The 17,097-nt window shown below is 46.1% G+C and overlaps 1 protein-coding gene across 1 annotated transcript in view; it reads left to right on the plus strand.

Annotated features, from left to right (window-relative positions):
- Positions 1–3,028: 3,028 nt before the first annotated feature.
- The window catches only part of STK35 (serine/threonine kinase 35), a 47,512-nt gene continuing 33,443 nt past the window's right edge, over positions 3,029–17,097 (plus strand). The window contains exons 1-2 of the mRNA XM_025400167.1: positions 3,029–3,693; positions 4,286–4,883. Of these exons, the coding sequence (XP_025255952.1) occupies positions 3,403–3,693; positions 4,286–4,883 (889 nt within the window). The 5' untranslated portion in view covers positions 3,029–3,402. The remainder of the gene's footprint in view (positions 3,694–4,285; positions 4,884–17,097) is intronic.

A 17,097-nucleotide genomic window follows, 5' to 3' on the forward strand; every position in this document is an offset into this window, starting at 1 on the left:
AAAATTTAAATGGAGCCATCAAAGACCCAGAATAGCCAAAACTACCCTAAGCAAAAAGAACAAAACTGGAGGAATCACATTACCTGACTTTAAATCGTCAAATTATACTACAGAACTACAGTAACCAAAACAGTATGGCACCAGAATAAAAGCAGGAACATAAACCATTGGAACAGAATAGAGAACCCAGAAACAAATCCACATACCTACAGTGAACTCTTTTTTCAACAAAGGTACCAAGAACATACACTGAGGAAAAGGCAACCTCTTCAATAAATGGTGCTGTGAAAACTGGATCTCCATATGCAGAAGAATGACACTGGAACCCTATCTCTTGCCATATATAAAAATCAGCTCAAAATGGATTAAAGAATTAAATCTAAGACCTCAAACTGTGAAACTACTATAAGAAAACATTGGGGAAACTCCAAGACATCAGTCTGGGCAAGGAGTTCTTGAGTAATACTCTATAAGCATATGCAACCAAAGCAAAAATGGATAGATGGGAGCACATCAGGTTGAAAAAGCTTCTGCTCAGCAAAGAAAACAATCAACAAAGAGACAACCCACAGAATGGAAGAAAATATTAGCAAACTATCTATCTGACAAGGAATTAATAACCAGAATACATCAAAAGCTCAAACAACTCTACAGGAAAAAAATCTAATTATCAAGTTAAAAATGGGTAAAACGTTTGAACGGACATTTCTCAAAAGAAGACATACAAACGGCAAACAGAAATATGAAAAGGTGCTCAACATTGTTAATTATCAGAGAAATGCAAATCAAAACTATAATGAGGTATCAGCTCATCCCAGTTAAAATGGCTTATATCCAAAAGATATGCAATAACAAATGCTGGCAAGGATGTGAAGAACATATACTGTTGGTGGGAATGTAAATTAGTACAACCACTACGGAGAACGGTTTGGAGGTTCCCCAAAAAACTAAAAATAGAGCTACCATATGATCCAGCCATCCCACTGTTGGGTATATACCCAAAAGAAAGGAAATTAGTATTTCGATTTTCCTGTGTTTGTTGCAGTTCTCTTCACAGTAGCCAAGATCTGGAAGCAACCTAAGTGTCCATCAACAGATGAATGGATAAAGAAAACGCGGAACTTACAGAAAATGGAGTACTATTCTGCCATTAAAAAGAATGAGATTCAGTCATTTGCAACAACATGGATGGAACTGGAGATCACTATGTTAAGTGAAATAAGCCAAGCACAGAAAGAAAAACACCTCACGTTCTTGTTTGTGGGATCTAAAAATCACAACAATTGAACTCATGGAGACAGAGAGTAGAATGACGGTTACCAGAGGCGAGGAAGGGTGGAGGGGGAATGAGGATGGGGAAGGGTAGGGATGGTTAATGGTCATGGTTAAAAAGACCTTCTGATCACCATTTTGCAACCGTAATAATTGTTTCAAGCAAGAATCACCATGAATTCTAAAACCAGTGGGTAAGAGTCTGAAGAACAGGATATTTAAATAGTCTCAAAATATCTTTCCACAGAATACTTAATACTTACAAAAGGAAAAATCGTAACTTTATGGTGGAGTGTACCTCCCCCTACACCACCTCAACCAAAGGATGGCAGTTAACACCGGGAATACGGGGACAAACACAATGTCATGTGCCTCCTGATGAAAGGCCCTGAGGAGGCAACTTTTTTCAGTAGCATTCCTGCCAAAAAATGCATACCCTCTCAGAATAGCACAGGATGGGTGGGTGGCGGTGGGGAGGAAAGAAAAATGGATACTCTGAATCTAATCATAAGAAAACATCAGATGAATAAAAATTTAGGGACATTCTACAATATACCTCGCCAGTACTCTTCAAAAATGTCAAGGTCATGAAAGACAAAGCAAGGCTGGATAACTAACTGCCCTTCCAGATTGAAGGAAACTAAAGAGGCATGACAATTCAGTGCAACGTGTGATACTGAATTGGATCCTGGGGAATAGCTATAAAGGACATTACTGGGGCAATTAGCAAAATTTAAATATGGATGGAGTGTATTAAACAATTGTATAATTGTTAAAATTCCTGATTTCTGACCACTGTACTGAGATTATGCAAGATAATGTCTTTTTTTAAGGAAACACACACAAATATTTGGGATAAAGGAGCTTGATGTTGGAAACTCTAAAACGATGTAGTAAAAAGTATATACGTTTTATATATATGTGTGTGTGTGTGTGAGAGAATATCTATATACCGTATACTGATTTCCTTTCTTTTGGGGTATATACCATATAGATATCCACACACAACATGTATTTGTGTATATATACACACATACGAGAGGATATGGAAATGCAGCAAAATATAACAATTTGTTATTCTAGTGGAAAAGCATATGATCTTTACGATTCTTGAAATTTACGTGTAAATTTGAAATTTAATCACAAAAACAGTTAGAAGCTTTCAGCGACCAAATACATTATCAGAAATGGCCTGTCCCCAGTGAGCACTCTTTAGCTCATTCTTTTTCTACATCGCACTTATCACTGGCAAAAATTATCCTGTGCATTTATTTAATAATATTTAACATTGTGTGCAAGGCTGTCAGTGCTTTACCTGTATAACCTCTGTGAATCTTCTTACAGGTCAGGAACAAACACACAAGAAGGCTGATTAACTTGTCCAAGGCCACCCATGTGGTTTGTCTCCTGCAGTGGCACAGAACCTCAACCAAGGCAGAAACTGCATTGTCTATTAGACTTAGAATGTCTATTAGACTTAGACTTGCTCAGCGACTTAGAATGGTGCCTAGCACATTATGGGTGTTCAATAATTATCCGTAGATTCAGTTAATAAACACTGGGCACCCACTAGGCCTACATCGGAATACAAAGTACAGAACAAAATATTCAAAAATCTGTGCCTAAATGGAGCTTTGAGTACTAAAACTCAGTCCCACACCAATTAGCGTCCATCTAGGTATTTCATTTGGGTCTATCATTCCTGAGAATTAAGGCCCATTCTTAATGGATCCTCAGAGAAACGGATGCTCAGGGTGGGTCAATGATTTGCACAAGATAACTGTCTTGGTAGAAGGGAAGGTCGGGATTCCAACTCAGTCCCTGAGGTTCCCAGGCCCGACATATGAATCAAACGACCAAGACATCACCCAATCAGTATTTATTAGACGCCTACTGCGGACAATTGGTCTTCACGCAGGTCAGGCGAGAAGGGGTGGTGATGCGCGGGCCGCTGCGGAGACCCGGAGCCCGCCGCGGATCACGGGAATTTGGCGCCTATTTTTTGTTGGCTGGGTGTTCTCGCCGGTGATTGGGTCTCGGCAAGGCGTGCCGGTGCGCTCGGCTGCGGCTGCTCCGTCGACCTTGGCAGGACCGGGCGGTGCAGGACTCACTCGGCTGGCCTCCCGGGGGATGGGCCACCAGGAGTCTCCGCTGGCCCGGGCGCCGGCGGGAGGTGCAGCTTATATAAAGAGGTTATGTAAAGGGCTCAGCTGGCGCGAACACGTGGAAAGCCACGGGAGTCTAGGAGCCTGGGCCTCCCCAGCGTGCGCCGCAGCAGCAGAAGGATCCGCTGCACGCCGGGCTCCGGCCACCTCCCGCGCTGCTCGGTCCCGGAGGCAGCCCAGGCCCGGAGCGGACCATCCCCAGGCAGGGGCTCCAGGGGGGAAACGGGCCGCCCGGAAGTGGAAGTGCGCGGGCCAGGTAAGGGCGCCGTTCGAGGACTTAAGGCCAGCGCCGAGGCTGGAGTTACTGCCACTGCCTCCGCGCTTGGGAAGGGAAATCGGGTCCTCGGCCGGTCGCGCTCCGAGAAGCCGAACTTTTGAGCCAATCCCTTCTACCCGCCGCCCTCGGGGACTTGGGTCGGTCCGCTGGGCTCCGCTAGGGCTTAATTCAATGGACTGTTTACACGCGGGCGAACACAAGGCGGGGCGCGGGGAGGGGCGTCACGGAGGGGGCCAGGCAAAGAAAAAGATTTCCGCCGGCCAAATCGCGTCCTAAGTCGGTTTTCAGAAGGCGTGAAGCTTGCTGGCTCTTCTTTTTCCTATCGCTACATGACAAGCTAACAGAGAGAGCGGAGAGTTTTTGCTTTTCTTTCCGGTTCCCCCTCTGATCCGCTGCCCAGTGGTTCCGTCTTTCCCGCTTTCCCCTCCCCTCCCCCGTTCAATCAGCGGTGGTGGCTTCCGTCTTAAAGGGGCCGCGGCGGCCGGGGGAGGAGGAGGTGGGACGCCCCGCGGCCTACGCTCCTGGCCTCCCCGCCTCGGCCTGGTCGTTTAACCGATTCTTTCGCCCGCAGGTCACAATCCAAGGTCCCGCTCCTCCGCGTCCCAGGGCCGGACGGAGGGATGAGGCAGGGGGGGCCCGGGCAGCGCCGTTGCTGCTCCCCCCGCCGCCCGCAGCCATGGAAACGGGGAAGGACGGCGCCCGCAGAGGTACACAAAGCCCGGAGCGGAAAAGGCGAAGCCCAGTGCCGCGGGCGCCCAGCACGAAGCTGAGGCCGGCGGCGGCGGCCCAGGCCATGGATCCGGTGGCGGCCGAGGCCCCGGGCGAGGCCTACCTGGCGCGGCGACGGCCGGAGGGCGGTGGCGGGTCCGCGCGGCCGCGCTACAGCCTGTTGGCGGAGATCGGGCGCGGCAGCTACGGCGTGGTTTATGAGGCAGTGGCCGGGCGCAGCGGGGCCCGGGTGGCGGTCAAGAAGATCCGCTGCGACGCCCCCGAGAACGTGGAGCTGGCGCTGGCTGAATTCTGGGCCCTCACCAGCCTCAAGCGGCGCCACCAGAACGTCGTGCAGTTTGAGGAGTGCGTCCTGCAGCGCAACGGGCTAGCCCAGCGCATGAGTCACGGCAACAAGAGCTCGCAGCTTTACCTGCGCCTGGTGGAGACCTCACTGAAAGGTAGGAGCACCGCGGGCCTTTCCACCCACGCAGGGCCTGGACCCCCTGCTCTCCGGACGGCTTGACCCACACTGTTCCCGGCTCTTCTAGGCCTCAGACCTGGTCCCTGTCACTCTGTGCCCAGACACACCCTCCTTTCCTGGTTCCAGGCTTTCGGCCCTCTCTCTTCTCCGATCCCAGGATCAGTCCCGGAGCCTAACGTTGGCTGGTATTTCCATAACAAGAGCTCGTTTAAGTGGTAACCATTAACTTAATAACTGCTCAACATTTGTGAGCTATGGTTATTAAACGTTTGCTATTTAAGATCCGTCGAGGAGTGGAGGAGGGGTTGGGTTCAGTTAGTAGCAAAGCTGCAGAGTCCCCTCACCCCCTAGGACCTCTCTGTTTCCCTCCCAAAACAAACTAAAAAGAAAAAACTTTACTGGACCCACCCACACCCTCTCCCTGTCTTGCTTTCCCAAGTTTCCCGACACCCTCCAGCTCCAACCCCCAAACTCTTGTGGCTTCCTCGTCTGCCTTTTTTTCTGAGGCCCCCAGCCCTTCATCCCAGGCAGCCAAGCAAACTGACGGTTTTCTGGCTTGGTCCTCTGAGGCATGCAGGCTGACAGCCCTCACAGGTGGCCTTGAGAGCTGTCACATAACAAAGCATCCAACATCTTTTTCCTCCGTATTGCGTTCTTAATCTTTTTAACCTCAGAGGCTGGCTGGCAAATGGTTTTACTTAAAAGGAAAATGGGGTTCATTGAGGCAAGAGGTCTTGCAGTCCTGGAAGAACTAATTATCTTAGTTTCCGGGTTTTAACTGCAGTTAGGGAATGTGTTCATCCTAACTACTCAGTACCTACAAGCCTTTTTCATACCACCAGTAGCTAAGTGTCTGCTCGGAGAGGAGGAGAGGGGCAGTAGAAAGTTTGAGGAGACTTTCTGAGGCAGGAGGATCCAGGGGAAGAAAGTTTACTAATCCGAGTCCCAGCTGTGGTCTTAGTGCTGAAGTAATTTTTAGGTAATAACTTCAAAAGTAGGTTCTATCCTCTTTCTATAAATAGAGAAACTGAGACTTAGAAGTGAACAAATAACTTGATCAGGGTTAATCCACTTGAAAGAGAAGTTAGACTGGACTCCTTGTTTCCTTATATTTCTCAGAGTTTAAGTGACGGGAGCCCAGATCTGTCTTGATTCAAGGCCTGGATCCTTTCAAAGGCGTAATGCTGTTCTCCATACCCTGAGGATGAACTTTTAATAATGGGTAGGATTTGGGGTGAGTTTGGAGAAGGTGGTTTCCTAAAACCTGGTTTGGAGCTTTTGCACAGCTTACAGATTGAGAGAGTAGGCAAGAACTTCAAGCTGAGGTTGAAGGTTCGAGACTGGCATCAATGAACTGAGGACACAGGAATAAACATTTGGCAAAGTGAAGTCCCACATCCCAAGGCGGTCTTGTAGTAGGAAGTCTCTTTCCTAAGAGAACGCTTTGTCCCATTACAAGTCAATTGTTTGACAGTGGAGTTGGAAACGTGAATAAGTATCACCTGGAGTCCTTCAAATAGATGTGTAACTTTATAAAGTCCGTCCCTGCCCCATCCATTCTGAGAAGCCCACCCTCTCCCCAGGGTGAGTGTTTTTGTTTTGAAAAGACTTCCAGCAGGGCACGATGGCTCACGACTCTCATCCCAGCACTTTGGGAGGCTGAGGCGGGAGGATGGCTTGAGCCCAGGAGTTTGAGAACAGCTTGGGCACCAAAATGAGACCGTGGTCTCCACAAAAAATAGAGAAAAAATAGCCGGATGTGATGGCACAGTCTTATAGTCCCAGCTGCTCGAGAGGCAGAGGCAGGAGGGTCGCTTGAGCCTGCGAGGTTGAGGCTACAGTGAGCTATGATCCTGCACTATAACCTGGGCGACAGAGCAAGACCCTGTCTCAAAACAAAAAAAAAAAAAAAAAAGGCCGGGCGCGGTGGCTCACAGCCTGTAATCCCAGCACTTTGGGAGGCCGAGACGGGCGGATCAGGAGATGGAGACCATCCTGGCTAACACGGTAAAACCCTGTCTCTACTAAAAATACAAAAAATTAGCCAGGCGTGGTAGTGGGCACCTGTAGTCCCAGCTACTCGGGAGGCTGAGGCAGGAGAACGGCATGAACGCGGGAGGCAGAGCTTGCAGTGAGCCGATATCGCGCCACTGCACTCCAGCCTGGGCGACAGAGCGAGACTCTGTCTCAAAAAAAAAAAGGCTCCCTAGGATATTCTTTTATCTTACCCGTATTCTAGGAGCGCATCACTTATTTTGAAGTCTTTCTATTCTCAGACTTTTCCCAGTCTTCTCCTCTACTGTCAATGAATGGTCTGGACTTCCTACTACAAGATTGCCTTGGGATGTTGGACTTCACTTTGCCAAATGTTTATTCCTGTGTCTTCAGTTCATTGATGCCAGTCTCGAACCTTCAACCTCAGCTTGAAGCTCTTGCCTACTCTGTCAACATATAAATACTATGTAGACTTTCCTCACCCAAAGAATTTGTCAAAATTCCAAAGTGACCCATGGCAGCATAGCATAGTGGTTAGTACCATGGATTTGGGGTTAGACTTCCTGGCTCATCCCAGGACTGACTACACAAAACATGGAGCAAATTGTTTGAACCCTGTGAGGAGCATTCCTTTATTGTAAGATAGTGAGTATGTACCTATGACATTAGGTACATAGGGTCACTGTGCAAACTGTTAATGCCAGCAAGTGCTCCACATAGGGAGGAATTCACTGCCTCATATAAGTTCACACCATGTTCTGTACTCTTCTACCCTCACCCACTTCAAGATTCACATTATTCTTGCTCAAGTTTCCCAAACTTGTTTCACCATAGAACACACCTTATTTTCTGTGTTGTCAGGCACACCAAGTTGACAGAAACACTGGTGTTTTCATCCTCCCTTTGCGAACTAAAACTGAGACCTAGAAGAATGAAATCTTTTGCTTTAGGCCACATACTAGATTGGATCCGTCCCTTTCAGTTGATTATTGTATTGAAAATATTTGAACCTCTGCGGTGTTCAGGGCTCAGAGACAGAGCAGTGAAGAAAATGTGTGTTGTTTCTGCTTATGAAAATGACATTCAAGCTTACTTGCAATGTGTTGATTTTTCAAGTAGTAAATAGGTAATCATTTTTGTTTCTTAAAATAGAGGACAGAGACCAAAATTACCGGAAGTTAAACTTTTCTTATTCTGGATTCCAAAATTTAGGGGTCTTGATCTGTCCTGGGACCCTGGGTTTACACATGCAAATACCACCCAGTAATGTTAGAGCTGGAAGGAGTCCTAGAGATAACCTGGTTCAGCTCTCTCATTAAATAGAAAAGTCCTTTGCAGTCACCCTTGACCCTGCCTCCTAAAACTCAGAATGATTTTGAAACAGGCCAAAAAGTGTGAATTTGTCTTGAAGTCTCAACTAAACCTAATGCCGAGTCCCTGCTGTGGTATTAGAAGGGAAAGAAAAAAAAGCAAAGCAAAACACACCACCCCTTGCCCCAAAGGAACTTACATTTGAAAAGTTTGAGAGCCAGAGGAAGACTTAAATGCTATTCAAGATCACTGGAGGAAATGACCAGTCAACTCATGAGCCTAGGGCTTTGTACAAGAGTTAAGAGGAAAGAGAGTCAGGAGTTAGGGAGAAGGTGGGCTTGAAAGTAGGGTGCCTAGGACTGTGGATAGGTGAAGAGACAAAGTGAGTCCGTTTCACTATTTGGCTAATAAAATAATCCAGTATGAAAAAGAGAAATGTCCTGAAATGCTGTTCTTGGTCTTACCCCATTTTGTTTGAGAGACTTAAATGCATTGTCTCCTTCCGTTCTGTACACAGACCAAACATGTCCTGCCCAGAAGCGTTAAGACAGCAGAAGCTTTGGAGGACTAGAAAGAGGTTGTAAATGTGTGACCTGGCTGCCTGTTTCACAAGGAAGGAAACTGAAGCCCAGAAAAGGGACAAAACTTTATCCGCAATGAGTTAGTGATAGCACTCAAAGCAGCCTCCCAGGCTTTTTAAAAGCACATTTACAATCCTGTAAATTATTTGGTTGAAGGGTTGGTGCCCATGTTTTTAACTTTGAAATACTTCTCACATAAAGAGAGGAGTGAAGGCATCAACAGTTTGCTTTTATCCCCTTGTTTTCCATTGCTAGAATGCCTGTCCTGAATGTGCCTAAAACAAAGTTCAAGATTACTGCCACTTAGACAGCAGGCAAGCCTGAGTCATTGTCAGTCAGAAATTCTGTTGCTTTGTCTGAGGCACACACTGATTCTTCCGACAAATAGCAAGTGAGGACACACACACACACACACACAAATCCAGGACAAACTCTCAAGACTCATACAACAGAATAGTTAGAAGTTTGGTAGAGCCGGGAGCCTAGCTTATACTCAACTTGATAAGACGCTAATTGTTCTTTACCAATTGTTTGATGTTAATGCCTTTAGGTGGCTGGGAACCCAGGCCTTGGAAAGTAACGTTGCCTGCACACCCAGTGGCTTTGAGCTAGGCTACTATAAGAAGCTCTGCAGAGTTCTCTCCATGAGGCACATAGAGGACTCACGCCCACATGAACATAATGCAGGGTGACAAGTGGTAGCATCCTAGAAAACAGTACAGTTCTCTGGCAGTTTAGTTAGGGGCATTGGGGGAAGCAGGGGAAGGAAGTAACTGAGGGAGGAACTGTAATAGTATAGGAGAGACCAGGGTCTTAGCAGTAGATAGGTTTTCAGCCCGCAAACTTCCCCAACTTGTCGAGCGCCTAGGGAACCTTCGGAGCAGAGCAAGGCCATTCCCTCCCCAGCCCTTAGAAAGCAACTCTGAAACCTCTTCTGTGACTTGGGTCTTGGAGTTTAGAGAGCCTCCAGGTCAAGAGGCAGAGAGCTGGCTGGCATTGGGGAAATGTAAGTTAACGCAATACAATAGAATGCTAGACTCAGAGTCAGAAGGTTTTAGTCCCAATTTCACCCTGTAAATAAGAGTTGAAACTTGCAGGTTGTTATGTATCAGGTGAAGTCAATACCGTGATTATCTTCATTTTACAGGTGAGGCAAGTGAGGTAACCAAGGTTAATGAAATTGCCCAATGTAAAACAGCTAAGCAAGTAACCAAGTCAGGATTCAAGCCCAGACATTCAAACTTGAGAATGCTTTCTTAACCGCTGTGGGGTATTGCTGGGACAGGTAGCTTAAGTTCTAGGTTCTTCTGTTTTTCTTGGTTGTAAAATGGACATAATCATATTTTACTCAGAAACTAATGGCTCAGGCCGGGTGCGGTGGCTCACGCCTATGATCCCAACACTGTGGGAGGCCAAGATGGGCGGATCACCTTAGGTCAGGAGGTCGAGACCAGCCTGGCCAAAGTGGTGAAACCCTGTCTCTACTAAAAATATAAAAAATTGGCCGGGCGCGGTGGCTCAAGCCTGTAATCCCAGCACTTTGGGAGGCCGAGGCGGGCGGATCACGAGGTCAGGAGATCGAGACCATCCTGGCTAACATGGTGAAACCCCGTCTCTACTAAAAATACAAAAAACTAGCCGGGCGTGGTGGCGGGCGCCTGTAGTCCCAGCTACTCGGAGGCTGAGGCAGGAGAATGGCCTGAACCTGGGAGGCGGAGCTTGCAGTGAGCCGAGATCGCGCCACTGCACTCCAGCCTGGGTGACACAGCGCGAGACTCCGTCTCAAAAAAAAAAAAAAAAAAAATATAAAAAATTAGCCGGGCGTGGTGGCGGGCGCCTGTAGTCCCAGCTACTCGGGAGGCTGAAGCAGGAGAATCCCTCGAACCCAGGAGGCAGAGGTTGCAGTGAGCTGAGTTCGCATCAGTGCACTCCAGCCTGGGCGACAGAAAAAAAAAAAAAAAGAAAGAAACTAATGGCTCCTCTTTGTTTTTAGTTGTATATTGATCAGTGCTTGTGGCACTGCTGATTTCTGTTGGTTCGTTCTATGTGTCTCAGCTGCCAGGGACCCCACCTGCTCTCTGCTTTACTCTTGAATGACTTGGGGCAACCACACAGACTTCTTGCTCGTGACCGACTGCTTTTTATGTGCATTGGATTTTAGGTACCAGCCTCAGGAGATAGAAGCAGCCCTTCCTTAATTAACAGCTTTGGTTAATTGGGGTTGCATTGGGTAAGGTCTTTCATAGTGTAAACTCTCGAGGAGTGCTTCCTAAGTAGAATTTGAAGTAGTCTGTTCATTTTCACCTCAAATATGGCCTTTGCTGATATCTTTAGGGCTAGGAACCCTCCTTAGTGACTTCTAAATTCTGGATCCTGACCTAGTTGTCTTTAACTTGTGTATTCTGCATACCCTACTACTAATTTCTATGTTCTTTCTCTTTTTACACCTCTCCAGCTCATGACTTTTATCTTGATTTATTTCACCCTCTTATCGACCACCTAGGTATGCGTGTGGTATACCATGGGGAACCCAGAGACTTGACTTCATTCCACCGTGAGTGCCCAGTCTAACAGAAGAGATGGTTACAGTACAGCAGATGTTACTTCACTGCAGCCTGTAAGAGGTGCTCTGGGGGAATCAGCTGCCAGGGATGTGGACTAAATCTGGGGAAAGGAAGGATGAGTTGTAAAAGGGTAAATCAGAAACAACCCTGGCAAGAGCTGAGGCTTAGGTGTGTGGAAAGGCCCATGCATATGGAGAGAGATACTTGAGCCTGGACTGCCCTGGATTAAGGGTGCCCCAACTCTCTGCCTGGCTGGTGGATTCTACATTTTAACAAACCCCTGTAATGTTCCAAGTAGTAATAGCTAGCGTTTCATAGTATTTTCGTATTCCTTTTCTCATTTGATTATTGCCACTGTAAAGTTGTTTTTATAACTTGTTCTTACAGACAAGAAAATCAATATCCATCAAGGTCAAGTTGCTTGTCCAGCACAACACTAGAGAAAGGTCAGGGCCTAGGTTTACATCCAGATGCTCTTTCCAGTGTCCATGTTCTTGACAGGCTGCCTTATAACAATTGGACAGCTGCCAGTGGTGTCCAGAGACATTAGCATAATTCACACCCAGTAGCAGTCTGCTCTGGTGTCCAGGCACCATTCAGCGTGCTTTGTATGTCACAGTTAAGCCTTAGAGCGGTCCAGTGATGTAGGTGTTTCTTCTCAATTTATAAAAAACTAAACAGATTCTTAGTGTCCTAAGAAGTTTGCCCAGGATCATGTAGCTATGTAATTGGGGGGTCGGGGGGCAAGTAGTAGAGGGAATGTTGACCCCAGGCTTGGCTGGTTTTACAGCCCCTCTCCGGCCGGTGGGTTTACTCTTGTCCTCTTCTGGACACTGTTTTGCCCTGGCAGCCAGCATAACAAGTCTATTAATCTTGGGAAGTACTTTGGACACACCCTGTGGTGTTGCTATGGTACCCAGCCTCTTTATAATGACATAACAGCCCAAAATCATTGAGAATGGGACCAATTCTTGGTCCACATGCTCATATTTCTTTGGGAAGACATACCAGGATGGGTCTGTGTCTTTAGCTTCTCAGGACAGATCTTCACCTGAGCCAGCTCTTTAACTCCTAATTAAACAGGGATGGCTATGGTCATAATTTATTCAAACTTCATTTTTCGGGGTTCCCTCTAATCCTTTTTCTTAGACATAACTTTATAATTTTAATAGTCTGCCTTTTTCCCCCTTCACATTAAAACTTGCTTATTACATGCTATGTGACTTTCTCTTTTGACTTTTTAAGTAAACTTTTCTTGAAGTATAATGATACTTTAAAACTTTCAGCCAATTGGTATTACCATAGTTAACTGTTACTCATTCTCATTCTTGGACAGTTGTTTTCCAGTCCTCCACTTTGACTTACTCTGTATGGCATACCAGCTCTGAGTGTTTCTAATGTTTGGTGTGTGTTTTTTTTGTTGGGTGGGAAGGCTTGTTTGTGTCTTTTTGACACTTTTGGAATACATTCCTCAAGTGGGATTTTTCTTTCAAATGGATTGAGCATTTTTAAGGCTTCCTATATGTACTGCTGAATTGCTGTCATCCTAGTGTGCGTAAGTCAAAGTCCTGATTAGTCCTCTGCTGAAAGACAAATCTGCATGTTGTATGGTTGGACCATCACGAGGAACTGGATGAACATTAAACTCTTGGGGACATGCATCAGAGTCCACTGTGGGAACTAACACATCCAGGTGTGCGATTTTGCTGCTGGCACTGAGGCAGTTGCAGTGCTTCTGCTGAGAATCTAGGCTATGAAACTCAAGGTCCTGCCCTCAACGAGGCAAGTTACTTAATCTGCTCCTGAGTCTCCTCACCTATGAGAGGAAATGTAATTACTATCTGAATAGATACTCTGAATTCTTCCTTTCTGTCTTACGTGACAAGTTATTAAATTATTTATCCTAAACTTCTAAGACCTTTCACGTCCTCTTCTCACCTCCTCCCTTGCCAGCCCTCACTTTACCGGGTTTCAGAGCCTCTTGGTAAGTCAGTCAGCCACTAGTCTGTCTCGCATCGCCAACCCCTCATGCCTCCTTAAGAAACTTGTTTCATTGTCGAATATATGCTTTTTCACAATTTAACATCTCTGAAATCAGAGGTTGACTTAGTCAATGGTGTGTCCATAGCGTTGTCAGTAGCCTATATGGCTTACTTAAATGGTATGTTTTGAAATTGGTGACTTGTAGATTCTGTAAGCAACATATCTGTAAAATACGTCAGTGGCCAGGCGTGGTGGCTCATGCCTATAATCCCAGTACTTAAGGAGGCTGAGGTGGAAGGACTGCCTGAGCCCAGGAGTTGAAGACCAGCCTGGGAAACATAAGAAGACCCTGTCTCTACAAAAAATAGAAAAATATAGCCAGGCATGGTGGCGCATGCCTGTAGTCCCTGCTACTCAAGAGGCTGAGGCGGGAGGCCCCCTTGAGCCCAGAATATAGAGGCAGCAGTGAGCTGTGATTGGCTGCACTCCGGCCTGGGCAACAGAGCTAGACCGTTTCAAAATAAGTAAATAAATAAAATATATTAAGAACTTTCAGTCACTTCCCATTTCTTGGAGTCTAAATCCGCCTTAGAAGCGCTCCAGCCTCGTTGCGGCACATTCACTGGAACTCTTCTGTGATTACCCAGACTGCTTGTGTCCCTGGAGCACACCCTCATGCTCCTGTGCCCACTCCCCTCATCCTGGGAGACACAGCTGCAGGGACTCTCGCAGTTATTCTCCGCTTGCCTTCCTCTCATCCCAGCTTCTCTCCCGACTCCTGGCAGATCTGGGCCCGCTTCCTAGTTCTTACAGCTGTAGTCATTCTGCTTCTAATGACCAGAAGCCTATGTAAGGGCAGGGGTGCCCCTCATCTCACCGCAGCGCTGTGTCTCAAGAGCAGTGTGTGCTCAGAAATTGTTTGAAGTGGCGTTGACTAAAACCTGGAAATCTAACTTCTGGAGGAGCCTTAAGGATAGGCTTGTAAAATCCAGAGCATTTTGTATTTCTTTCCAGGAAGTGCCTGTCTTTCCAAAGCTCCTACTGGCTTGTCCTTATGCTAAGCCTGCTGGCCTCACGTTTTTCAGCGAAGCAAGCCATGTTTTATTGGGAGCTTCAGCACTACTGATCAATTTCCATGACTAATGCGATGCGAGACACCTGCTTGGTTTTTTTTCTTGGGTTTAAGCATCTTCTCTCCCCGTGAACTGGCATAGGATATGTTTTGAAATACCTAATTTATATTACGGTCGCCTGACTGTCAGACTTGAGGGAAAGGTAGGAAAACTGTCCCCAAAGGCAGGCCTGGCTCTCGGAAGTACACTTTTTAGCCCTCTGTGAGCTGGGAGGCAGCATGGTCTGGGGGGAGAACTTGCTGTGGGGGCTGTCTCCTATCCTCCCCAGTTACTCATGGCAGGGCCCTTGGGCAGACTCTGAAGCCTTTCTCAGCCTTAGTTGCCCCACCTGTAAAACGGTGCCTGGTAAGATGAGACAGCTCGCATAATAAACTTTTTAAATAGTACCTGGAACCCAGTAGGCTTTCACAGGCTAATTTACCTCAAATCCTTACTATGGCCAAATAACCTGCCTGTTTTCTCCCTCTCAGGGAAGTAAGCTAAATTTGTAGCTCTTACTCATCTTATACAACTGTCAGATTATACCAGACAAGGGAATTATAAAACTTAAGTAAATTTTGTTTGTTCCTCTCAGCTCAAAAAACTGAATTTCATGTGGGGATTTTAGTGGTTGCTGCATATGTCTATTGCAATTATATATCCTGAAACTGGGGAAATACCCACAGTTGTGGTTGGGGTCGGGGGCCCACTGTGAGTTGGGCCTGAGCTAAAACTCCATGGATCACCTGCCCTCCATCAGTCCTGTTCTGACTGGTGGACCGCAGTGACACTTTGGTTCTTTGGGAATTGGTGTCTTTTTGGAACTAGTGTTCAGTAATCCACTAAAGTTTCGTTACTTTCCCTTCCTCAATGCACAGGCACCTTGGAAATGACTGTAGGTCTCCCTGGGGAGGCCGGAAGACTGAGTAAGAAATCTAGTCCCCCGACCTCAAAACATCTGCAGAATGTGCCAGCATTTCTCAGGGTTAAGTAGAAGAGTTAAGCCATAGATTGCTAACCAGGATATCTGGTATAATTTAACAAAAACTAAAATAAAAATATGAAACTAGGGCCTTGGCCGGTCAGAAGAGGGAAGTTACTGGGAAATCAGGTGAGTGTAAGATAGATTGGCATTGCAGCTAGCCTTAAGGTGCACATTTCAATTGTACCTGCAGAGATTGTGGGGGCAGCAGGCCTAGGGAGAGGGATCACTTCAAATAGGAGTAGCCTGGTCTACCTAGAACATGGGTTTCAGCTGTTACAGCCTAAGAAGTGTGATGTCTTAGATGGAATAATCCACTTTTATTCGATGATCTAAATTTCATCTTTTGCCTAACATGTAAAAACTTACTTGTATGGCCTACAGCACTGGGATTATTGAAATCGGTGACTTCCAAGGATTTGGTTGGGGTTGGGTGGAAATGATGATGTTGGTGATGGTCAGTGGTTCATTTCGCCAAGTTCATATCTGACTTAATTCACAGTACTCATGTGGTATACTTTCATTATCTCATTTGATGGATGTGAAGACTGAAGCACCAAAAAGACTGAGACTCAGAGAGGTTCAGGGACTTGCCCAGGGTTCTAGCCATCTTTTCATCACACCTCAGTCTCACTGTATTTTCCTTGCTTCTCATGAAGTAAGTCCACGGGCCCTTCCTGCGCAAAGAAGTACTTTTGAGGCTGGGTGCTGTTGAGAAGCTGGGACTATTGAGGCCGCTGCACCCAGCCTCAAAAGTACTTCTTATGGAAGTACGTTGGGAAGCCAAGGCGGGAGGACCACTTGAGCACAGGAGTTGGAGGCTACTGTGAGCTATGGTCGCACCTCTGCTCTCCAGCCTGGGTGACAGAGTGAGACCTTGACTCGTAAAAATAATAACACTTTTGTATCTGGGATAAAGAGCTGCGCTTCCAGTTTTCCATTCTGTCATACCCACTGTTGCTGAGTGTGATTCTGAGAATACTTCTTCCTGTCCAGAATTTTCCTCTCAACAAACTAGCCCCTCCTGTAGCATCTCCTGAGTCTAGCTCCTTCCTCAGAACAGCTCCTCAGTCCGAGGGTCCAGTCTCCCCCAACCACTCACAAACTTTGGGGTCTTTTTTTTTACCGTTTTTTCTTTCCCTGGATTCTCATAACCTGGACTTAGATTATAGTCTGTTTTGCAGACTTGTTTTCTTTTTCCTTAGGTTGCCATAGTTACTAACTTTGTATATAAAATAATCATCATTCCTCTTTATTCTCCCACCAGAAGTTCCAGTGTTTTCTGATGTGACCTTTGCAAAGGGAACTGGATGGCTTTTTAATCTTTTCCTTTCTGGTTCTACCTCTAGTACACATTTCTTGCTCTCCTTTTTGTGGGTCGTTAGCATCTAGCTTGACTTGCGCTTCAGATTGATGCTTCATTGTGCAGTATTTTTACATAGAGGGCCTCTGCCCATGACCTAGATAGAGGATTATGAGAGGGGAAATAACTGATTTGAAAAGAACAAAAAACATCTGCCCTAAACTGGTTCTACCTGTGTTACTTTGATTGTGAGTAATATAAGCAAATAAATTATATAATTACAAGAGAAGTGAGGTCTATCCGATTGTGATAAAAAACCTAAAGCTTTTGCTTTTTTTTTTTTTTTTTTTTTTTTTTTTT

The sequence above is a fragment of the Theropithecus gelada genome, chromosome 10 (assembly GCF_003255815.1).
Source record: "Theropithecus gelada isolate Dixy chromosome 10, Tgel_1.0, whole genome shotgun sequence".
NCBI lineage: Eukaryota > Metazoa > Chordata > Mammalia > Primates > Cercopithecidae > Theropithecus > Theropithecus gelada.